Raw genomic sequence first — 25028 nt, 5'->3', positions numbered from 1 at the left:
CTCATTATCATGAGAATAGCATGGGGAGACCAGCCTCCATGATTCAATTACTTCCCCCGGGTCCCTCCCACAACATGTGGGAATTCTGGGAGATACAATTCAAGCTGAGATTTGGGTGGGGACACAGCCAAACCATATCAATCAGGAAAACTGCCAGGCAACTCTTTACCAGTAACCGTCTGCCAATTTCTGCCAAGGTCCCTGGGGGAGGGAGAGACGCGGAAGGATTGCAGTGGTGGGTCACTGTTTGGGGATTGTCCCAAGTATGCTGTGGCACACACTGAAGTGCCTCACCCCAGGACTCCAGCTCTCCAGGAACAGCTTCGGGGCTCTGTCTGGGGCTCCTCCATGATCCAAGCCAGGGGAAGACCACAGGTCACACAGGCTGGGCTGCTGGCACCTTGTCACCCCTGGTTATTTGAGGCCTGGGATGGGAAGGCTTTGCTGTCTCATCTCTGTTTTAGCTTTTGTTTTTGTTTTCACTCTCAGCAAGTATTAATACATCTCTGCTCATCCTCTGTCTTGTCCCAAAATGAATGCGGAACAAAATAGCTACAATAAGTCGTACAGAAAACACGCACCATAGCCCATACTGTTCTTGCCCCTGCTCTTTAAGCTGGAACTTGAGCAACACTGAGTGACACTCCAGAGAGGCTTATGCGAGTGTGTGTTCAGGCATCCATTCCCAGCACTGCTGGAAGATAAAATATGAGCTACTTTTGTTTTCAGGAATGTGTGCATGTGAATGTGCATGCACGTGTGTGTGTGAAATGCTGTTTACTCCTTTTGTATTAGCTCCCAAATAATTTTGGGGAAAAGCACAGTGTGGTGCTCTGATTCTACCTCTAGGGTCACAGAATAATAGGAGGAAGAGCTTTACAGCTGAACCAGGCCGAGAAATCGTGCGTGTGACACTGAAACGCGACCCACATCGTGGTTTTGGTAAGAGGGTTCCCTGCAGGTGAGGCCCAGTCTCTACCGCTGGGCAAAGTGGGGAGGTGGGTGCTGTTTTCCCTTTCAACTTGTCTACTACCCTTTCCTATCCCTCCTCTCCCAGTTTGCCTTTTCTAGTAATCACTTCTGCTTTTTTCTCCCTTTAATTGTTCCTAAAGAGCAATGAGACTTTTGTTTCAAAGTTTTTCTTTTAGGCCTGATACATTTTTGCAGCGCATCTAAGTACAAGGCAGAAAAAGATTTTTTCCCCTAATACCATGTAGCAACCTTCCTCTAGTCAGCCATGGGGAAGAAGAGTCAATTTATTTTGCCTCTTACTAGTAACCACTTTCTAAGACCCTAAAAACTGTATAAGAAACAAGGTACGGAAACAAGGTACTTGATTAAAAATCATTTCTTTCCTATGTCTCATTATCTACTGAAGCAAAATCCAGTGCCTATTGGTGGTTTGTGCTCCTAGCTTTAGCTGTGCTTACTAATGGGGAACAATCCACCTTTCTCCAAGTATCATGGCAGAGTAGAAAGGATCCTCTATTTGAGGATCAGAAGACCTGACTGTAACTATTAGCTAATGCCACTTGGTAGCTGTGTGATATCAGGGAAATGACCTAACCTCTCTGAACAGCAAAATCACTAAGTATCATCTTATCATGGACTGTCATCTTGGATTACAGGTTTTGTCATTAATGAGGGAGAGTATGCAGGCCAAGCTGACCCTGGCATTTTTATATCTTCTATTATACCTGGAGGACCAGCAGAAAAAGCAAAAATGATCAAACCAGGTACATCTTTTTAAATCACTAGAGATACTGTTTTAAGAAATCACTCTTTTTTATTTCCTTGGAAGGATTATTTAGATGTATTATTTTTCCAGGAGGGCAGATACTAGCCCTGAATCACATCAGTCTGGAGGGCTTCACATTCAACATGGCTGTTAGGATGATCCAGAATTCCCCTGACAACATAGAGTTAATTATTTCTCAGTCAAAAGGTATGTTTTAACCTGCTCTTGGGAGCTGAAGAGCCTCCCCTGTTTTCAGGAGTACATGATTACTATGAGGTACTAGACCTTGAAGTCCACGTAGGTCTTCTGTATTGCTTTCCTTGTGGTATTGGCTTGCAAAGAAGCAGTGTAGTGGCACAAATTAATAAGCTTTTCAATTTCAGGCGCAGGATGGGCGTTACCACTGCTTGTGTTGCTGAAAGGGAGTAACCTACTCTAATTCTTTGTTAGACACGGCTGGATACAACCAGTCTTTTTTTTCCATCAACTCTCCTTGCATGGCAGGGAGAACCTTTTTCTTGCCACCCAAAGTCCTTGTTGATAGGGACTGCGCCAGGATTTCTGTAGTTTGGGTTTAGGTATAGCAATCAGCTGGGGAGGAGACAGGAACTGTTCTTTGTTGAACTTTTGTTTTGGGTTCAGGGCTACCTGTGTAGGTTTGTTATTACAGGCAAACTTGTGTCACAGGGGTTGATGTACAGACCTTTTCATCACCCAGGTGCTCAGTAGAGTGCCCAATAGTTATTTTTCCTGACCCTCTCTCTCCTCCCTCAAGTAGGCCCCGGTGTCTGTTGTTCCCCTCTTTGTGACCATGGGTTCTCATTATTCAGCTCCCACTTATAAGTGAGAAAATGTGGTATTAGATTTTCCTTTTTTTTTTTTTTTTTGAGATGGGGTCTCACTCTCTCCCCCAGGCTGGAGTGCAATGGCATGATCTCTGCAGCCTCCACCTCCCGGGTTCAAGCAATTCTCCTGCCTCAGCCTCCTGAGTAGCTGGGATTACAGGCATGCGCTGCCACACCCAGCTAATTTTTGTAGTTTTTAGTGCAGACGGGGTTTCACTATGTTGGCCAGACTGGCCTTAAACTCCTGAACTCAAGTGATCCGCCCGCCTCAGCCTCCCAAAGTGCTGGGATTACAGGTGTGAGCCACCACGCCTGGCCCGGTATTTGGTTTTCTGTTCCTGTGTTAGTTTGCTGAGGATAACGGGAACTTTTCTTTTTTTTTTTTTTTTTTTTTTTTTCAACAAGAGTTTCACTCTTGTTGCCCAGGCTGGAGTGCAATGGTGTGATCTCCACTCACTGTAACCTCCACCTCCTGGGTTCAAGCAATTCTGCCTCAGTCTCCCAAGTAGCTGAGATTATAGGCATGCACCGCCACGCCCAGCATATTTTGTATTTTTAGTAGAGATGGGGTTTCTCCATGTTGGTCAGGCTGGTCTTGAACTTCTGACCTCAGGTGATCTGCCCACCTCTGCCTCCCAAAGTGCTGGAATTACAGGCGTGAGCCACTGCACCTGGCCTGTTCTTAAAGCTGAATTTTCATGGCAAGCTCGCTCTTCTTACTTGATGTGCGTGTTCATGATCAACCTAAAGAGTAAAGTACTTTTTAGTGATGTTTTTCTTCATCCTTTAGATAAGAATGAGAGAGCAACAACTGCCTATATCAAAGGAAAATACTCTTGTTTTTGTTGGGAGCAAGCTTGAGGAGCCTGGGGGAAGTAATGGGAGGAGGCTAACATCCCTTCTCCCTAGTTTCCTGAGACCACTGCTGCTTTTGGTTGGGTGATCCTGTAAACTACCAGCAGGCTGCCTGCAAATTCAGGCTCACAATTGCTTCTTCACACTTCAGGGGTGTCGTACAGTTTTCCTTTGTATACAGGAGGACTTCCTTTCACACCAGCCTGCATTTTCTAGGTCCTAAATGCAGGCACTACATTTGCCTTGCCTTCTGAACACTGTGTACACTCTCACTCTTGTATATGTACACAGTGCCATGCAGCTCCCCCGTCCAGAAGCTATGGATGGTGGAAGGTGGCCATGCTGGGGTCTCAGCCCCACACCCTTCATCCCGGGGTTGAAGCCTCCCAGGGGCTGGCCTCAGCATGTCCCCAGTGCCAGTCTCAGGCTTGTTGTCTCTGTCGGATTTCCCAGCACCACTGCTCTCCTTTCTGCAGTGGTTCAGCAATCCCTGTGTTTTCTTCCACATCCTCCACTGACAGGAGCAATCAAACCATCCCATGTGTCATCAGGAAACACAATGCAGGTGACCGAATCACAATTCAGCATAGTCCAAGGATGGCCTGCTGTGATGGAGGTTGTCAAAAAGCGGTACTCGAGGTCTGCTATTCTCAAACCGCAACCTCACATTAAAATTCCAGACAATGAGTTTCCCACAATGGCTGGGAATAAAATGTCCTTTCACTGTGGTGCCCCAGCTACCTTTTGACAATGCTGCCTTCATCATGGTGGGGTTTCCTCATACAGCTGGGCCACTGCCAGAGGAAGACGTTTCCTTGGTGATGCTGGCTGGGTCTCCGTGGCAGAGACTTGACCACTGTGACTTTCTTCTATCTGGTTAGGCTGCTGTTAAGGCACCTGGGCTAGATTGGAGATCGGGATCAGACAGATAAAATGTCCATCATGAGCCTCTGTCATGGCCTACAGTAAATTGAGTTTTAGTTACCAAAGAAGGTCTCCCAGCTCATATGTCTACTAGGCAGGACACCAGCTGCAGCATGGCTTGACTTTTCAATTCAATCGTAAGTCCCATCCTCACCTCTCATGGAGGATGTGGAAGATAATGAGCCGATGCTTATGATACTGCCAGAAGGACAACGATGACAGAATCTGTGAATGAAATGGCCAGAAATGCAGCATTATGAAACAGTGGCCCAGCCACTCCCTGCTGGATACCTTTAGATTTGAATAACTTCAAATCAAATTCATTAAATCAAATTTATTCAAATTGAATTCATTCAGCATATGAGTTTGGGCACTTCCCTGAGTGTTAATGAGTCTGTATCAAAAGTAGTAAATCTACTTGTATCCAGGTCTAAAGAAAATCTGACTATTATTCATTCCTCCCACATGTATTTGTTGAGCAGCTAATAATAACATATTAACAGTAGATACATTTATTGAGGCTCTACCATGTACTAAGCTGTGTGTGTCTGTGTGTGTGTGTGTGTGAGAGAGAGCCATATATATACATATGAGGAAATATATATTCTTTCATATATACATATATATTTTTATCTTTACATATGTAAAATCTTTTCTGTATGTATAATCTCTAAGCCTCATCAACTCTACAATATTATTGATATTGATATTATCTCTACTTTAGATACAGGAAAATTTAGGTTCAGATATGTTAAGCACCTTGCCCAAGGTTTTTCTACTGATTCACAACCTCATATTCTTTTCTTTGTTCGGTGCCAGGTCACAAGTCAGACATGGGGTAAGCAGGAATCAGTGGCCTAGCCTTCACTCAGAGGGGCCTGCAGTCTGGTTATTACCAAGCCTCCCAAAAGGACCTGATACGTTGGTTTTTGATCACATGGTGGTTGTAGATATGCTCAGTGGGGTGTTCAGGAGAGGCTGGGTGTAAGTGCCCACATGCTGGCTGTAGGATTTGGGGCAAGATACTGAATAGTTTTGACTGTGTTTTCTTATGTTTGAACAGGGATTACACCTTCATGGTGGTCTGCTGAGAAGATGGGAAGATGTCCATATCTTCCTATATGTATGTATATCTAAGGTGCCTATCACATGGCTAGAGCTTAATAAGGGAGAGCTGGCCTTATAAAGTTCTTTTGAGCCTACGCATTCATAGTTGGGTCACTTAAGCTCTATCTAGGTTTCTAAATCACATATAGAATCTTCCCTTTCTCTAATCTAAATGCAACATCTTTCAGGAGGAGCTAAATTCACATTGTTCCTGAGCAGCTATAAAAGATCCCTCTGTCATTGGAGGAAAACGCTGTGCCCACATAGAGATGCCACCGAGAAGCCAGCCTTTTTAAGCTGTTGACTTTTTCTTGGCTTGTTTTTATAGGTGTTTGTGGAAATAACCCAGATGAAGAGAAGAATAGCACAGCCAATTCTGGGGTCTCCTCTACAGACATCCTGAGCTTCGGGTACCAGGGAAGTTTGTTGTCACGCACACAAGACCAGGACAGAAATATTGAAGAACTAGACATGGCTGGGGTGAAGAGCTTAGTGCCCAGGCTGAGACATCAGCTTTCCTTTCTGCCGTTAAAGGTAATCATCCCTTGGTTAACTTTCTAGATCTGGAGGAACGAGAACAGGCTGTGGAGCCCAACAGCCTGGCCCCTAGGCCCTCCCTGCTCTCTGTTTTCCATGTCAGGTGGATGGAAGTTACTTAGCCCCTTTGAGCCACAGCTTCCTCATCTGCAAACAGAAGCACATGCCTGCATGGCATGGTTGTTGAGAAAAACGCATAGAAGAAGGCAGAGTTCCTAGTCAGTGTCTGGGCACAGGCTCAGTGTGGGTGCCTCTGGAGTCCTTAGTCACTAATTATAATTGTTATGATAATAGCAACCTGAGGAAATTGATTGCTGCCAATGGCAAGGCGTGGGCAATCAGGCACCTCCTATTGTTGTCCTTGAATTGGTCCTCAAGCTGGGAACTCAGTGGCTTTGGTCTTGACCATACCCCATGGAGGAAGAAGATGGGATCTGGAGTAGGTGTATAGAGGGCTGTGTGCTTCAATCCCAGCTCTGCCGCCCTCTGCCATCTCTTTGGACTCCGAGTGGCGTTGTCTCCTTAGGCCCCTCCAGCCTCTCCATTTCGCTCTGGGCCCTGCACAGCTGGTGCTCATGGACTGAGTCAGCTTGCTGTGTTCTGCTTGGTTCTGCCCAGGAGAAGCCTCGGGAGGAGCCTGCAGTTGTGGGATGAGTGAGGACAGGGTGGCAGTGCCGGGGTCTCAGCTGCACACCCTTCATCCCACTCTCTCCCTGTGCTGACACAGGTTGGCTGTGTCCCTCTACAAAGAGCACAGCTCTATCAGGGTCCATCAGCCACTCCCTTCTCTCGCCCTTCAGCCTCAGGGTTGGTCACAGCAGCCAGTGTTTCCAGCCCTAGGTGCTGAACTGATATTACTGGTTTCTCCAAAGGCTGCCAAGACCTTTGAAAACAAGCCTTCCACGACCTCTCTTCCCTTACTCAGGCTGAGTGGCCCTTCTCATTCTCGCTGGGACAACTTGCTGGTTGAAACAGGCAGGTTATTGCACCTCTTTCAACCTCATTTCTCTTTTTATGACAGAGATAATGATGCCTGTCCACAGCTGTGGAAGCTAAGGTACTATGGCCAGCGTCGGGGAGAACACCCATCTCTTTCTTTCACTCATCTTAGCTTAATCAGCTGGGGCCCCTGTAACTAAAGACAGATTAATGAGAGAAAAGCATCCACAAGTATTTACTGTAAGTTTTATGTGACATGTGAGCCTTCATATGGAAATGACCTGAAGAAACAGTTCTCCCTGAGTGTGTTTCATGAAGAATGGAGAGTCATGGAAAAATGAGATAAGACAAAAAGCAGGAGTATGTAAGCTGGGAGGAACTCAGTGAAGGCCTGTTTGTTCAGATTCCTCTCTCAGTCCCTGTGTCTTCCCAGACAACATGCTCCGTTTTCCCGGATATAGGGAGGGCGTTCTCACTTGAGGGTCTTCTGCCTTGCTTCAGGGGAAGGTTAGAAAATCCTTCCTAGGTTTTAGGGCCTGCTTCAGAGGAGAAGATCAGGGGAAGGTCAGAGAAACTTCCTGCATGTACTGTTTCTCCAATTCCTCCAATGTGCCAAGGTGCCCTATTTTGGGGTAGTGTGTCTTGACCCTTGCCACAAGGATCTGGCATGAAATGGGGCTCCATGAATGACGGTGCCTTCCTAATTGGCCATGGTGCTCACCTGGACAGCACATCCCATGAGGAACTGTATGCAGGAGGCCGGTAGAGGAATAATGGTAGTAGCTGCCGTTAATTGAGTGCTTACTTGTGTACCAGGCAGTGTCCTGAGCACTTTATATGTATTAGCTTATGGAAGCTCCATGGTAACCCAATGAGACCATTCCTATTATCAACCCCTTTTATAGGTGGGGTACCTGAGACAGAGAGAGCAAAGGAGCACACCCAAGTTCTCTCAGGGAGCAGGTGACAGAGCTGGGATTGGAATGCAAGGGATTGGCCTCCAGAGCCGAAACCTTCACCCCAGGCCTTCCTCTGGGAGGTCCTCTCTGTCAGGAATCAGGCCAGAGAGGCCTTCAGGCTGTGGCTTCTTTGGCGGCAAACCTGAGAGTTGGTTTCCTGGGGTTGAGGGCAGTTAAGGGGAGCAAGGGAGCTCTAAGGCCACGCTGACCATGGTGCAGGCTGTAAGACCCAACCCAGATGGTGCAGGCTCTTCTGGGTCTTGTGGCCAACTTTGTGGCCAGATGATCCTCTGTAGTATGGTGGACTTTACATTCTCACTTCAGGTCTCACCCTCAGCAGTTGTTTTGCTCCTTGAATTTTAAAATTTAGACAAAACACCTTGCCAGCCATGGGGTGTGTAAGGTCTCTGGAAGAATCGAGGCTTCATTGTTCAGCTTCCTCCAGCTTGTTTATTTTCCTGTGCGTTATTAGAATTTTCTGACATGCATGGTGATTAGAAAGCACTAAGTAAAGGGGACAGATAGGACAAAAGACCCTATCTTCTAGGCAGAGGGACAGCGGAACATGAACAGTGACCCAAGCATTCTCTGCCTAGGAGTGGCATCAGTCCAGTCCATCGCTCCCTCATCTTCCTCCTGCCTTGTCTGAGGTCACATGGAGAAGGCCTGATAAAGCTAGAAATGCATCCCCTACTGACCCAGCCCAAAGTTCATGCTCTTTCTGAGGTGCAATAATGCTCCTGAGAGCAGGTGAGAGCTAAGAGGTGACATCTGCCTTCATCCCCTCTTTATTTTTGTTTGTTTGTTTATGGCAGGGTGCTGGTTCTTCTTGTCCTCCATCACCTCCGGAAATCAGTGCTGGTGAAATCTACTTTGTGGAACTGGTTAAAGAAGATGGGACACTTGGATTCAGCGTAACTGTAAGACTTTTTAGGAGAGCTTGAAAAGCAGTTAACAAGATGTCCCTCCAGAGCCTGGTGGCCATCCCACCCAGACGGCACCCTCTGACAGTGTGCTCAGTGTGCACAAGTGCAAGGGGTGAATAAAGAAAGTCAGTGGGGGCCTGCACTGGGGGATGAGTTCAGAGACAAACAGAGGTACTGGGGAACTTCAGGCTGAGCAGGACATACACTAGGGAATTCCAACCACATGGGGAGGCAGTGTGGGCAGAGTTGGGTGATGTGTCCCGACTCTGAGGTCAAGCTGGACTGCAGAGAGAGAGAAGCATATTGGGTCTTCAGGGACACAAGCTAAAGGTGAGAAGGGCAGTCCACTGTCATCTGGCCAAGGATGGGTGGGGCAGTCCACTGTCATCCAGCACGGAATCAGTGTGGAGCCTCTTACTCAGACATCCCAAGGGCCAGGCCTCCATCAGGACTGACACTTTGCATTTGGTTTCTGAGCTCTACCTGGTAGACCCTTGTGGAAGGAGATTACCCATGTAACTGTGTTTACCCAAGGGGTTGGGGAATGGCACACACAAAGCTGGTGAAAATCCAGAGGCCAGAGGTTGGAAGGTGCTGCTTTTATTACTGAGTATTGAAAGTGATCCATTACTGGCCGGGTGCGGTGGCTCACGCCTGTAATCCCAGCAGTTTGGGAGGCCAAGGCGGGCGGATCATGAGGTCAGGAGATCGAGACTACCCTTGCTAACACGGTGAAACCCCATCTCTACTAAAAAGCACCAAAAAATTAGCTGGGCATGGTGGTGGGCGCCTGTAGTCCCAGCTACTCGGGAGGCTGAGGCAGGAGAATGGCATGAACCCAGGAGGCAGAGCTTGCAGTGAGCCGAGATCGCACCACTGCACTCCAGCGTGGGCGACAGAGTGAGACTCCGTCTCAAAAAAAAAAAAAGAAAGAAAGAAAGAAAGAAAGTGATCCATTATCTTGAGACCCTGGAATGGGCTGGACTTCAGGAATGCCATTGTTGGATTTAACTGTTGATGGGAAATAGAAGCATCTCCCATCAAAGTAAGGAAATGCTATGACTGATGAAAATTTTCAGAGGAAATTGAGAGAGCATCCTTCCTTTCCCCTGTGACAATGCTGTGCACCTAGAGCAAGGATATTTGTTTTCTTGGACCCTAAGCCTGCAATGAGTTTGTCAGCAGTGTATGATTTTAAGGGACCAAGTAAGAAACCAAGCAATAAGGCTCATGAATCCACGTGGAGGGAACAGGCTGATGCCAAATATGGTCAATTTATTCTTGGCTTGGGGTAACAGCTCTATCAGACACCAAACATAGCTATTTCTTGTCTGAAAAACTCACTAAATTTTGGGTTATTCACAAATATATATTTGCTGAGAAGAGGTTGGTGATTTCCTTTGGCTGGTAAAAACTTGGATTTTCTTTGCAGCTATTTCATTTCAAAAATAATTCCTGAAATGTCTCACTCAAATCCAAATGGCCATTAAGCACATGAAAAACAAACCCATGAAAAGCCACAGGAATACAAATTAAATTAAATGAAATTTTAAACTTTATATCTATCAGCTTGGCCAAATATAGCTGGTGGAATGTCGAAAAGTGGTACTGTCATACAAAGCTGGTGGAAATGTGAATAAGTATATCCATATTCACATAGGGATGCAATCTGGCAGCATCTATTATAATGAAAAATGCACATATCCTTTGGCCTATCAAAGCACACAAGAAGTGCCAGGCACAAGCCTTCAGGCCCAGAGCCATATCCACCTATACTGGTCGCTACCTATAGAGAGATAGTGGTACATCCCATGTGACCAGTTGCTGAGCACCTGCCCTGTACCAGTGCTTGGGCTGGGGACATGCCCAGATCTCTCACATAGTTTCTGTTGTTAAGCTTATGAACACCTAATCTTATTGCTCAGTGGAGAATACAATCTAAACGAACAGGTGAATACAGAAGACAGTGCCAGTCGGAGGTGAGGTCATGGGATACAGTGGTGGGCAGGTGGGGATTCCCTTAGCCGGGGAGGTTGGGGAGGCTTCCTGGAGGAGGACAGATGGGTAGTGAGTTTTCTGTTGTGTTTTTCAGGGTGGCATTAACACCAGCGTGCCCTATGGTGGCATCTACGTGAAATCCATTGTTCCTGGAGGACCAGCTGCCAAGGAAGGGCAGATCCTACAGGGTAAGAGGTGGGGTCTCATTGGGAACTCTGTGCTCCATGGTGTAAAGAGCCCTGCACAGGGAGGGCAGCCTCTAGGCCTTGCCCTGCTCCCGTTCTGAAAACTATGCAAATGATTGCCACCCCAGGTCATGCTTTTCTCACCTGGAAAGGGGGCGATAGAACCTGCCCTGCCATTTGACAGGTTGGGGGTTCTGCAGTGGCACACTGGGAAGCATAGGTGATAGAAAAATAGTAGAAGACTTAAAAGACTTGTGTTGCTCTTTGGCCTTCATAGGGAAACATACTGCATCTCTTGGAGGACAGGTGGACCTCAGTAACCTCACTCGCACATCCGGGGAGGACACCTGAGCCTTCTGTCGCCTTTGCTCACCTCCCACTGCTCTGAGGGAAGGGAGTGATTTTTGTTGGTCTCCAAAACTGCCAGAATTGAGCCAAAAAGAGAACCTGGGATCTTACTTATCTCCATTTCCCCTAGAATTCTGATGTCTCCAGCATCAACCATGCCTCCCTGACCTTTTTTGAAATAATAATAATAAAAAAATACATCCTGGAGATATAAATATCTAAGCAACTTGAAAATACTTTCAAAAATGGTTTCACAGGAAAACAGGAGGAAGGATGAGGTTGAAAAGAGCTGGCTCAACCATTCTGTGAGCCAATAATAGAAAGGCTTTTATATCCCTGATCTGTGATGTGCCTGAGAAGAAGGGAGCGAGGCTGCTCAGAGAGGCAGGATTCCTGCTGACTCCGGGGGGACACCTGGCACCTCTGCTTCCTCTCCCATTTCTCCAGGCTGCATGGAGGGGCACCGGGCAGGGGCCTCCGGGAAGGGAACCTCCTGCAGTCTCAGGTACCAGGTCATGACATGACATCCGTCCCTTTCCCAGGTGATCGACTCCTGCAGGTGGATGGATTGAGTCTGTGCGGCCTCACCCACAAGCAGGCTGTGCAGTGCCTGAAGGGTCCTGGGCAGGTGAGTAGACTGTGCTGACCAGCTTCCCCTCCTTCCAGAGCTTTCCTGGACAACATCAGAAGCTGACATTGCCTCTGGGTGGGAGGGAGGCAGGCAGGAAACAATGCTTTTTCTTTGTTAGTTTTTTTTTTTTTTCTCTTCCATTTCTTCTACCCTCACTTTTCTATGGGGATGTGCAACCCAGGAGGTAGCAGACAGATGTTTCCAAGTAAAAAAATCTCACCCCCTGTAGATAGCCTTAGAAACTTACTGGTGGCTTGCCTGAATTCTAGAATTAGGCAGCAGAATGGAGAAGATGGAGTGAAGTGACTGCTGTAGCCTGGCTCTGGCTGCCCCGGCCCCACTGGCCCTGTGTCCATAGGGTCTTGGGCCTTCTTACTTCCCCACCTTTGCATAGGATGACCCCACTCCACTCCCTGTTCATGACATTCCCCATCACCTGTGTTGTACCCACCGGGGCCTGGGTCAGAGTGTCCTGGGATTCTTTTACTCACAGTGAGGTAGGAATTCAGAGTGCCAAGAGCAGAGCCATTCATCCTTTTTGCCCCTTTATTCCCTGCCCCGCAGTGACCCGATGTTACCCCACTGTGCCAAGTCCTCTGCCGGAGGGTGGGAGCCTCGAACTGCCCCAGTGTCCTGAGCCACAGAGCTGGCATCACTCTCTCTTGGCAACTAAAAAGTCAACAGAGACAGGAGGGATTCCTAAGGGCCCTTCCAACAAGCTGTGGCGCAATGTTCTGGCCACTTTTTGCTTTCTTTCCTAAAGTGGTCCTCTGGTGTCTGGTGAAATTTGCTTATATTAGTGACTTTGGTTGACCTATCTTGAGAATGGAGCCATAATTTATTGATACCTTCTGATATTTAGACCTTTGCTAATGAGCATGGGTAGAGAGGGTACTTGGCTGGCCTCCTGGCTGCTTTGGCAGGTGCTGAGTGACAGGTGCAGCACGAAGATGAAGGCAGGGCCACATGTCCTGAATGGTAGCTTGGCATTTCTGAGAAGCTTCCAGGTGATGTCTCGCTGCTGGTTCTTGAACCACACTTAGGGCAACAAGGGTATATGGTGTTGTGTGGAGAAAGGTGGGAAATCACGTTGGAAAGAAAGGGGAGGGCAGTTGGTGCAGACCTGGGGTGCCACAGGTTTGAGTCTTAGGTGATGGGAAGCATTGGAGACTTTAAGTCAAGAATGTTGCATGTTCAATTTGTTCAATGGCAGTCATGATGGGGTGGACCAAGAGGGGTGCAGATAGGGTCCAGCGAGCCAAGGTAACCAGAGTTTGCCACGGCCCAGGGGGACACTGGCAGTGAGAGGGGGTGGAGGGGAGGGGGCACTGGGGAGTTGTTCCTGATGGGGAATGTTCACAACTTAGAAACCAGATGAAGGAGAGCTGGACCACTCCAAATGTGGCCCTTGGCAGGTTAATGGTGGGGTGAGCCAATGTGAGGGGAGGAGTGTTTTAGGAAGAACGAGGAGGGGAAGTGAGGGTGAGTGAGGGGAGGAAGATGAGTGTGGCACTGCATATGTGAAGTGGAGGTAAATGTGTTGCTTCCAGGTGTACTTGTCTAATAAGCACTGAGAAATCTGGGTCTAGACTCCAACACATAGGCTAGTTGAGAGATTCAAATGAAGCTGCTCATAGGAAGCGTCCGAAAATTAAAAAGCATTTGCAGAGTCAAGGGAGTGCCTCCTGGTTGCCACACGAAGTATAAACTGAGTTTGTTCACCCTTCCTTCTAGATTGCAAGACTAGTCTTAGAGAGAAGAGGCCCCAGGACTACACAGCAGTGTCCTTCTGCTAATGACAGCATGGGAGATGAACACACGGCTGTTTCCTTGGTAACAGCCTTGCCTGGCAGGCCTTCGAGCTGTGTCTCGGTGACAGATGGTGAGAGGAGAGAGAATTGAGTGTTACTATTGTCATGTTATTGTGTGCCGCTTTTGAATTGTCAGGTCAAAAGGGAAAGGCACAAAGGCTTCCTCTGGGTTCTGAAAAGAAAGTGAGCCATGGTGATCATGCTGAGATCAGCTTTCTCATGCGATGGAAGCCCATCTCATGGAATAGGTTTCTGGAAACAAATGCATTTTCCCCAAATGATTTCTAGGCGTCTTTCTGCCCCCAGCCTTCCTCAGTCCTTTGATCAGCTGCCAGAACCTTAATGTTTGTGTGAATATTTAGGATGAAATTGACTGAAAGGGTCATACATTGTCAGATACATTTGGCTTCACAGTCCAGCCAAGTCATTTGTAATGAAGTTATTTGAGGAATGACTAGGCAGGTTGGGAGAGGAAGGTTCAGGAATCTAGCTTTGTTATTAGCATCATTTTAAAAAGCAAATGAACAATCAGTTTAGAGGGACAGCACTGCATGTTTTCCAATGGGCTGCCCCTCTGCACTTGCCTTGTGATTTTGGTATTTGCCAGGAACATGTTAATTTCCTCAGTAAGAATTATTTGGACCTTAGCCATGTTTTAGTCCCTTCATAGAGATTTTCTGGTTTTGCTGCAGAAGATGCAAGGCAGCCACAGGGTTGGGATGGGGTAAAGGGGAATGCTTCTTTTTAAATCAAGTCTCCTCTGTCCTCATCCCTTTGCTCACTCCCTTGGGGCCTTTGAGAAACTGACTCCAAAGAGTGGAAGAGGCCTCATGGCGATGGTAGAACTGGTCGTGCGACACACCTTCACATAATTGCTTCACATGCTTCCATTCTTGCCCTGGTGAAGTTTGCAAGTCTGTGCTCTGTGCCTCTGTGCATTGATGCCAGCAGAGTCGCTGGCATCAGAGAGGAAGCCCAGAGGCCTTTTTGGTGGACAGACCATGTAGATGGCCAGCTGTGCTCATCCTTGGTGCCCAGAGGCAACCGTTTTGTCTTATGGTCAGCCTACCTGGGTAAACAAAATGGCAGCTAAAGCACTGTCCATAGAGTCGGCCATAATTTTCTCCATGGTCTAATTATGCAAAATTTAGTTTCAAGTATACTACAAAATGACTAGAGTTCTAAAGGAGTAATAAGAATATATGTGATACAGGTTTTATTAAATGCCAAGAGCATGTTGTGTGTGCCTGGCAGCTATATCTTTATGTATAAACATAGTTGGGTTATCTATAATAGTGCTATTCAATATAGTAGCCACTTGCCACATGTGGCTATTGAGGACTTGAAATGTGACCAATCTAAATGGATAAAATAGGTATTGGATTTTGAAAGTTTAGTTTGTAAGAAGAATAAAAAAATCTCATTAACAATTTTTTCATATTGATGACATGTTGAAGTGGTAATATTTTAGATATATGGTATTAAATAAGATGTATGATTAAGTGTATTTAACCGGTTTCCTTTTACTTTTTTAATTGTTTTATTTATTTTTTGTTTTACTTTTTATTTGCTTTTTTCTTTTCTTTTAATGTAACTATTTGAAAACTTCAAAATGACATTTGTGGTTTGTATTTATAGCTCACATTATATTTTATTGGACAGCACTAATCCATAACATACATAATGTACTCTGCATAAAAAGTAGCAAAAGAATTATTTTAATGTAAAAGAAATAATTCATCTACTTGACAATTTACATTTTGAGACTGGTCAATTTCACTTGTAATCTACTGAAGAATTTGTTTTTATCAACATATCACACTACAGGTCCTAAGTTTGAAGTTAAACTAAAAAAGAATGCCAATGGTTTGGGATTCAGTTTCGTGCAGATGGAGAAAGAGAGCTGCAGCCATCTCAAAAGTGATCTTGTGAGGATTAAGAGGCTCTTTCCGGGACAGCCAGCTGAGGAGAATGGGGCCATCGAAGCTGGTGACATTATCCTGGCCGTGAATGGAAGGTCCACGGAAGGCCTCATCTTCCAGGTGCTGGGGGGCATGGGCAATGCAGCTCTATCTGCAGGCTGGCCCCAGCTTTGCCTCTTGCTGGCGTGCCACCATAGGGAAAACTCTGGGCTCTTGAAAATCACACCAGCAGCCTGGATTTTAATCACACAAAGAGAGTAATTAGTGGTACACGCTCACATTTAATTTAAAATCTCTGTTTTTAAATATCTGACCTTAACTCAGCCTTGCTTCTCGCTGGGTTCATGAGAGAAGCTGAAGATAAAGCCCTGGCCTCTGTGCTGGCTGATGTCTCTTCACACACATCCTGGGAGTTGGGCGTGGGGCTGAAGGGACTAGATTGGGTCCCTTTCTGTTCTCCTTCTCATTTCTCAGCTACACTTATAGCTTTTCATACGTTGTTGCACTGATTGTCCTGCCTATGATCAAAAATGCAATTTAAGAAGAAGAAAGAGTAATGAACTATTGTATATATTAGACAGAGTCCTGGAAGAAAATGGAGTCATTTGAGGAACATTTAATTAAGGTGTGGGCAGGTTGTTAGGAAGCTCAAGGGAGCATGTTGTGGCCTAGGGCTAGGAAGAGTGGGAAGCAGTTACCCGTAACCCGAGACCAAAGGGGATGCGAAAGCGCAGTTACCCCACCCCAGGAATGGAGAGCTGGTGGAGGGATTCGCTGGCATGAGCTCTTGCCTTGGCTGAGGTTGTAGTCATCCCATGGCAACCTGAAGGGAGGAATCTGGAAGCAGCAATGACCTCCTCTCCCTGTCTCTGGTCTCCCGCCGTGTTCCCCTAACTGAGCCCAACAGGAAGCCTCATGCAGTCTTCATAGGTCAGCTCCAGAATCACAAAGCAAGATGGGCAAAGGGGGACAGTGGTTCAGGGCAGGGCAGGGCAGCGGGGAGGTCTCTAGAACACCATACACTCGAGTGGAAGGGTGTACCTTCATCTGTCCATCTCCTGATCCAAGAACCCTTCTCTGAGAACCACTGCTGGGCTGGCAACTCTATGAGAGACTGAAGACACAGAGGAGGACAGCTCATGCAGTCTCAGAGCTCACGGGCAGGAAACAGCGGTGATGGCAGGAGACACGTACTCTGGGAGACGAAAGCCCATGCTGCAGTGCTCACACCAGTGAGCCAGGAAAGAAGTGTACCCCTTGGAAGTCCTGGATGGCTGAGGCAGGGACTAGGGAGTGTTCTGATCAGCAATTCTCAAGCAGGGATTATTTCCCTCTCAGAGGACATTTGCTTAAGTCCAGAGCCATTTGTGGTTGTCACAGCTGATGAGTGTTTCTGGCATCTAGTGAGTAGAGACCAGAGATGCTGCTAAACACCCTACGATGCATAGGACAGGCATTCCCACAAGGAATTGTCCAGCCTGAGAGGTCAACAGTGCCAAGAGTTTGAGAAATCCTGGTCTAAATAGGAAATAGGAGCTATCGAGGCAACCTTGAGCCCTGGACATTGAGAGGGTGGCTTGGAGCAACAGGTTCAGCATGGCAGGGGCTTAGGATGTGGGTGCAGAGGGGAGTAGATGGGAGAGAGGGAACTGGGGTGAGAGGCAGCAGCAGGTAGAAATGGGGTCTATGTGCTATGCCTTGGAGCTTACATTGAGGGAAAAGTGAGTCAGCCAGGGTGTGCAGTGGGAGGAAGGACTCAGTTATATCTGCATTATGGAAAACTACCCTTGAGCATTGTGGAGGGAGGCAGGTGGGTGACACTGGAGAAGGCAGCAAGCAGAGAGGAGGTCACTGCAATCCTATAGGCAAGAGGTTCCCAGAGCTCAAGCCGAGCCCTGATAGGAAGCTTAGAGCCAAGGATCAGGCTTTAGAGATTCAGGTGGTGGAGCCTGCACAATTGGTGGCCCAAGATGAGGGGAGGTTGGGAGGAAAGGGCAATTGAGATGAACAGCCATTTGTTGGAGCCACTCTTTCTCTCTCTGAAGAAAAGGCATTGGTATTGGCAGATATTGCCATTCCCTTGAGCAACGTGGAGGGAGGCAGGTGGGTGACACTGGTGAAGGCAGGGACCAGTGAGGCGGTTACTGCAATATTACAGGTGAGAAGTTCCCAGAGTCCAAGCTGCACAAAGGTGATGCACAGCCCAGCATCTTGCATCAACTTTGTGGAAGCTGCAGGACACTGACGTTGGTTCCTTGCACTTTGAAAAGTCAGGCCCACAGCAGTGTTCTCTGGAGTTCTCAGGAGTGAGAAATAGACCAAGGTGCAGGAGGGAGGAGCCAGTGCCTGGAACACAGTGGGGAGAACATCGCTGTATCCCCAGCGATGCAGTCCCAGATCTAACAGTGAATCTTGGTTTCTCGCAGGAGGTGCTGCATTTACTGAGAGGGGCCCCACAGGAAGTCACGCTCCTCCTTTGCCGACCCCCTCCAGGTGCGCTGCCTGAGATGGAGCAGGAATGGCAGGTAGGCTGCAGTGTCTTCTACTCGCTCTGCCTGGCTCTGGTTGGGCCCCCCTTTTTCCTGATTCTAGGGTCCTAAGAGGGTTGTAGGGTTGTAGGTAGGTTCAATGCCACCTCCTTTCACAGGGGCAGGAAAATAGCTGGCCCCCGAACCTCAATAGGTCTCCTTCCTCTCCTTGATTCTGACTCTTCCAACATTTGGGTCTTCCTGTAGATGTTTACATGTTTAGACTTTGGCTGTGAAACTTTTAGGGCCAGGTTCTTTGGAAGCCCAGGCATCAGAGAGGGAAGCCTGGGAGGAAGGAGAGTAGACACAGAAGCAGACCAAGGGAATTTCCAATAAGAATTTCCATTCTGAGAGATGATGTGGAAAACAGGATATATGATTACCCCCCTAATGCATGAAATAGGCGCGCGCAGTCTAGTGCAAAGGAGAGAGCCATTGGAATCAGGAAAATCAGGATTTTTACCTTGATTCCTATGTTAGTCAGGTTCTCAGAGAAATAGAACAGATAGAATGAGTGTGTGTGAGTGTGTGTGTTTATGTGTGTTTATATATGAAGAGAGTGAGAGAAAGAGAAAGAGATTTATTATAGGAATTGGCTCATGTGACTATGAGGGCTGGCCAGTCCAAATTCGACAGGGCAGGCCAGTAGGCTGGAGACCCAGGGAATAACTGATGGAGATCAAGCCCAAAGGTGATCTGGAGGCAGAACTCCCTCCTCCTCAGGGAGGTCAGTCTTTCCTCTTAGGGGCTTCAGCTGACAGCATGAGGCCCACTACATTATGGAAGACAATCTGTTTTACTCAAAGTTTGCTGATTTAAATGTCAAATCACATCTAAAAAAAAATACCTTCACAGCGACATCTAGATGGTATGTGACCACTTATCTGGGTACCATGGCCTAGCCAAGTTGACAGATAAAATTACCCATTGCCATGCCTTCTGTGAGGTCCCTAGGAAACAGATTTTGCAGCAGACATGTGAGTGTGGGAGGTTTTTATGGGCCTGCACTTGAGAACATCCCCTGTGAGGGTGACCGAAGTGGGGTGAGGCAGAAGGAGAGATCAATGTGCAGCTATAACCAGGGCCTCAGCTGACCCTGGAGGGAGCCCTGGAGCAGAGATGGCCCTTTGGAGCTGCCATGAATTGGGACAAGAGAACCTGTGCCTTTGCGTGTTGCCCTAACCAGCACTGGGGTGTAGGCCACCCCAAGGAGGGGAGAAGAGGCAGTGGGATGTGAGTCTCAGTCCTGGAGAGGGGATCTGGGCAGGTACCTGGATCACCTGTACCTGCTGTGCTGCATGGGCCTTGGGCAGTTGCCTGTCCTCTCTAGGCCTCATGATTCCTCATCTCTAGGATGTGGATAAAAAGGATCACTTATTATGCCTGAGGGTGTCACCATCACTAGGACAACATAAAGGGCTTGATGACCCAGATCCTGTTGATGCTTAGACTCCAAGAGGTCATTTGACATAGCATCTAGGGAGAGAAGAGCTATGGGAAAGATATCCAAAAGTTGCTGGTTTGGAAAAGAAGGTAGATGACAGCAATTGTGTTAAGAAACTGAACCAGATGAGAGAGGGCCAAATTTCACATACACCAATTCAGGCCAAGGTGCTGGGACTCTGTGTTTTTGTTGAAATCTCTAGGAAATCCCAGGGAAAAAAGCAATCTTTCCATCCTGGAAAATAGCTCCTCCCAGGAGAGCCCATAAAGCTCTAGCAGGAAGGGTCCAGGTGAGGTGTGGGGGTGAGCTTTCCCTCCTCATACCCGAAGGCCAAGTGGGAGAAGGATTGTGATTTGCTCGGGTGGCTCCAGTGGTCAGATTGCAGAGCAAGGGTAAGCGGCTCTGGGGAGTGGGCATTTAGTCCATAAAGTAAAGCACCTCTGAGAAGGAGGCAGCCATGCCCACATTTGGGGTAAGGACATTCCAGGCAGAAGGAACAGCATGAACAAAGGCCCTGAGATGGGAACCCACCTGGATGTTTGAGGGACAAAAATACAAGTGTGCTTGGGCCGTCGTTAATGAAGCAGAAGTGGAGGAAGTTGTGGAGGCGGCAGGGACCGACCCTGGAGGGCCTTGGGGATCAGAGGAACATGATGCCACCACCCTGCATGCAGTGGGAAGCCACTGGGCTGGCATGGAGGGTTAAGCAGGAAATGTCCTCCTCCATTCTTCAGAGGAGCCACTTGGGTTGCTCGTGCTCAGGGACTGCAGGAGGTCAAGCAGGTCAAACATGATGTGGCTTGGACTCAGACTGTAGCTGAAGAGTTAAGCAGTAGCCAGATTTGGGATACATCTGGTAGGTGGAGTCAGGAGACTACTTTGTGATTAGAAATGGGTATGAGGAAAGAGAGCCATGAAACTTTGGCACGAGGAAGCCAATACAGGGTGAAGGAGGGGTCAGAAGGTAAAAAGCCCAATTTTCCTGATTCCAATACCTCTCTCTGCACTAGATCGCACATGCCTATTTCATGCTTTAAGAGGGTAATCATAGATCCTATTTTCCTCTTCATCTCTCTTGGTACCAATTACCAAGAGAGGGACTGCTTACAGGGGCTGGGGAAGGCCATCTGGGGTGCATGGAGGAGAAACAATAGTTCTAATATCATGTAAAACTGAGATGTTTATAGGCTATCCAGTGAAGATATCTCTTAGGCAGTTGTGGAGAATAGGCATGAGATCAGGGCTAGGAAAAGTGAATTTGGGAGTTGTCAGCATGTAGAGGCCATGTAAAGCCATGAAATGGTTGAGATCACCTTGGGAAAGAGTGCAGATAAGTTCCAGGAGAGGACTCAAAAGTCAGCACAGAGCATGCCAACATTGAGAGGCCTGGTACAGAGATGGAACAGCATATGAGATTAAGATGGGGCCTGGGAACTGTGGAAAAACGAAGCAAGGGTGAGACTAACGATCAACTCCAGGTAAGTACAGCAAATGAACGAGGAAGCTCTCAGGCAGGAAGGAGGGACACACTTTGTTGAACGTTGCTGAGAGAGAGAGAGAGAGTGGGAGGACAGAGATTTGTTCTTCGGCTTTAGAAAGATAGAGGTCACTGGGGACCCTGATGTGGGCTCCTTCCATTGGGTGGTAAGGACAGAAGGCTGGTGCTAGTGGGAACGAGAAAGAAGGAGGGAGGCATGGAAATTGTGAGAAGAGACACTCATGTAAGAGGCTGCCATGAAGTAGAGCACAGAAATGGGTGGCGAGAGGTGGAAGGTGAAGTTGGGGTAGGGGCAGAGGCTGCTCAGTGGAATTTGCTGTGGGAAGATGAAGAGTTCTCATCTGAACGTGTCCGTTTTCACTGTGAGGTCACAGGCAAGGTCAGGGGGGAGTTGTTGGAAACTTGAAGAGAGAGACAAGATGAGAAATAATTTAGAGAGCAGAGGTAGAAAACTGAATTGATTAAGGACACAGAGAAAGATTATCTGGAAGTCTTGACTGCCCATTTGACATCTGCAGTCACACACTTGAAGCTAATCTAGTCAGAGGCTCAGAAGCAGGGGTGAGGTTCACACAGTTTGAGTAGGAATTAAAATGGAAACCCAGAATCTGCAAGTGACATGTGGGAGGAAGAGAGGGGCAAGGAGGTGGGCGCTCAGGGTCTTCCTTGTCTGTAAGTGAGCATCTAGGGGGCAGAGCCATGGATGCTGAGCAGAATAAGAGGCACACCGAGGACATGTGTGACAGGGAAGGGGAGTGGGAGTTATGATGAAAAGCAGCAGCTCCACAGACTGGAAGTCTTGGAGTGGGGAAGGATTGCTGGAGAGCGTGTCCAGGGACAGTGAGCTAGGAGAGGATAAGTTAAAAAACAGATTTTGTAGGTCTCTCCAAATAGTATGAAATGTGATAAAATATGCTCTTTCTTAAAATTTTGATTTTTGGTGTATCCTGTATAATGTCCAGTCTATCAGAAGAGTAGTAAATGTTTATGACTTATAATTAAATAAATGTGCACATTTGGAGGTGTATCCCTCTCATTGCTAGGGATGTACAGTCAGAAAGGTGGGGAGACCACTCATTGGGGTGGTTCTTCTTTTGTAGGTGAGGGCGGGGGTGGGAACCCAGCCATGGGCTTTATTACATCAGGGATGGAGATCCGGGGGTGGAAGTGCTAGAAGATAATTTTCTGGAAAAGGTAAAATCATGATTCCTACAGATATAAAAATGAACACATGTTAAAGATTTTATTTAACTCATTCAATGAGGGGACCAGGCAGATGTTAAAACTGGCTCAAAAAAAGATTTCAAAGGACCTGTTTATTTATAGAGTTGTAAAATAGCTCAAAGACAGTGGAGACAGCCAGAATCAGGGAACCCAGCAGGTTCTGCTGTAGATAAAAACAGTTTTCTACTGAAACACAGATTGTTTTTCTGTAGAAGGTCGAGCAGTGGCAGCAAGACATAGCACGTCACCAAAACCAAACCTAAAAGGCTGACAGGGAGGTGAGCAGTTGAGATGAAGCAAGTCATGTCTGGGAAAGTGAGGAGGAGACCCAGGAAAGAACATCATCTTGATGGGGCAGGAGACAGGGAGACAAGCCCTGCGATGACAGATGAAGATGAACTTAAAAAGAAAACATTTCTTATCGGAAAGTGGAATAGAGTCATTGTTGAGCATATTTATCTTCCATTTTTATCTTTGTCTAAATTTTGCAAATATTTTTTATTTAAAAATAAGGCTCACATTTATGGAGAGCTTCCAAAGCCCCCTAAGCTAAGGTGCCTGAGTGTGCTGCCCAGGGTCCAGCCGGGAGCATGTGGAGGAGCTGGGATGCTATGGTGATAGGCCAACCTCAAAGCCCATCTTGTAACTGCTCTGATCTACAACCACATGGGGGAAAAAAGCTTTTTATTTTTTAAAAAACAATTTGCACCCCAGAGTCAGTAATCAGTAGCATTTCTTTTAATAGACACCTGAACTCTCAACTGACAAAGAATTCACCAGGGCAACATGTACTGACTCATGTACCAGCCCCATCCTGGATCAAGAGGACAGCTGGAGGGACAGTGCCTCCCCAGAAGCAGGGGACGGCCTGGGTCTCAGGCCAGAGTCTTCCCAAAAGGACATCAAAGCAGCACAATGGGGCCAAAATAGAGAGAGACCTTGGGCCAGTTCCTTGACACATTCTCCTGAGTCCCACCCTCATTTATGCAAACTTCACCAAGAAAGGGATGCATCAACATTGGAGACCTCTTTGGAAAAGGATGTGAGGCAAAACTGCTATTCAGTTTGTGATATCATGAGACTTGGAAGGTAAGAATTGCCCCATTTGCAGTCATTTTGTAAACTGTATGCATCTCATTGCTAGGAAATTATAATCAAGCCATCAATAACTATGCTTGAATGCTTTTTGTACCCAGAACTGTTCCGGGCATTTAGGAGAGAGGTTGCACCAAGAGAAGCATAAGGTCTGGTGCTGCTGTGACCACCTGTGAGCTTTTGGGAAAGCAAACCCTACCCAGACCACAATTGTCCCCAATATGTCTTGGAAACTATAGATGACAGGCCTCAGGTTTTCTCCTGGCACACAAACTTTTCTCTTGTATCCTCTATGGCCTCTTAAAGCTTTGTAGTAAGAAGGAAGTTCTTACATGCATCCTCGTTTCTATTGCTAATATAATGCTTTATTATCAACATCAGTTTTTTTAAAAAGATGAGGTCTCACTAAGTTGCCCAGGCTGAATTCAAAATCCTGGGCTCACGTGATCCTCCCACCTCAGCTGATCAAGTAGCTGGGTCTGCAGGCACTGGCTGTCATGCCTGACTATACCAGCTTTTGTTTTCTAAACACATCTATATCTTCAAGACCACCCTGCAGCATTCATTTTCACAGTCATTTTAAACTTAGTCTGCATTTTTGTGTCCATCCATCTATAAGTATTTCTGGTTCTCAGTCCTATGCTGAAGGAACACATAGTCTTTGATTCAGTTTGACAAGTACTTATTACACAAGGGGCTTGGAGACCTGTTGGGAGCAGACAGAGGGCTGCACATGTAGGATAAGACCTGCTTCTAGGCATTTGCCAGCCAGAGGCTTGGGCATAAAGCAGGCAAATAACAAGGGGCAATCATTTGTGTCTGACACTCTATAAATCCACTTAGATGAAATGGCTCTCATTTGATGGTCATCTTAGAAGACTGTCAAAGGTAGATCCATAGGGAATGATAGTCCCTGTGAAGTGTAAAGCGGTGGTGTAATACAGTTGGACCTGGTGAGAGCTGTAAAATCCAGGAGCCAGGCATGCATTCCCTAAAAGTACCCTGCTACAATTTTTTGAAGAACGCTGTGTTAGCCGAACAGAAGCTAACTGGTTTGCAAAGTAGAACAGGGTGGGCAAGCACATTCATCAATGACATTCACTTTCATTGTCTGATAATGTATAACATAAGTGTATTTATAGTTCTTTACAATTGCACTCTAGGCAGTAATTGACATACTTGATAAAATAATAAAGAAAATAACCTACAGCGACTTGTCCAAGGACAATCATTACCATGATCTTAAAGGACATATAAAAGGAACCGTACTTTCCTGTAGGCAGGAGGCACTTGTTTGGATATTGAAAGGTTTTGCTGCCAGATAGTTTGGGATAATGAAAAGAGACCCTGGGAGCTGAATTATAAAGTGACTCTGGGTACAGGTACAAGCTTGGAATTTGACTTGCCAGGTGCCTTTAATTTAATATAGTCAATAGTTATTTAAAATGGTGTTTTAAACTATTAGTATAGGCAGTCACTGTTTCATTCATTAAATTACAGAAAATCAGCCTGTT

At 46.8% G+C, this 25028-nt stretch overlaps 1 protein-coding gene across 1 annotated transcript in view; it reads left to right on the top strand.

Annotated features, from left to right (window-relative positions):
- Positions 1-25028, top strand: part of LOC101020244 (FERM and PDZ domain-containing protein 2) — a 101402-nt gene that overhangs the window by 71128 nt on the left and 5246 nt on the right. Inside the window, exons 16-26 of the mRNA XM_031651928.1 lie at positions 850-942; positions 1629-1736; positions 1829-1945; positions 5798-6003; positions 8720-8824; positions 10923-11016; positions 11904-11989; positions 13727-13874; positions 15631-15845; positions 18152-18250; positions 23165-23508. Of these exons, the coding sequence (XP_031507788.1) occupies positions 850-942; positions 1629-1736; positions 1829-1945; positions 5798-6003; positions 8720-8824; positions 10923-11016; positions 11904-11989; positions 13727-13874; positions 15631-15845; positions 18152-18250; positions 23165-23508 (1615 nt within the window). The remainder of the gene's footprint in view (positions 1-849; positions 943-1628; positions 1737-1828; positions 1946-5797; positions 6004-8719; positions 8825-10922; positions 11017-11903; positions 11990-13726; positions 13875-15630; positions 15846-18151; positions 18251-23164; positions 23509-25028) is intronic.

This window comes from Papio anubis, chromosome 11 (genome assembly GCF_008728515.1).
Source record: "Papio anubis isolate 15944 chromosome 11, Panubis1.0, whole genome shotgun sequence".
Classification (NCBI taxonomy): Eukaryota; Metazoa; Chordata; class Mammalia; order Primates; family Cercopithecidae; genus Papio; species Papio anubis.
This window is presented reverse-complemented; position numbering and strand designations above follow the sequence as displayed.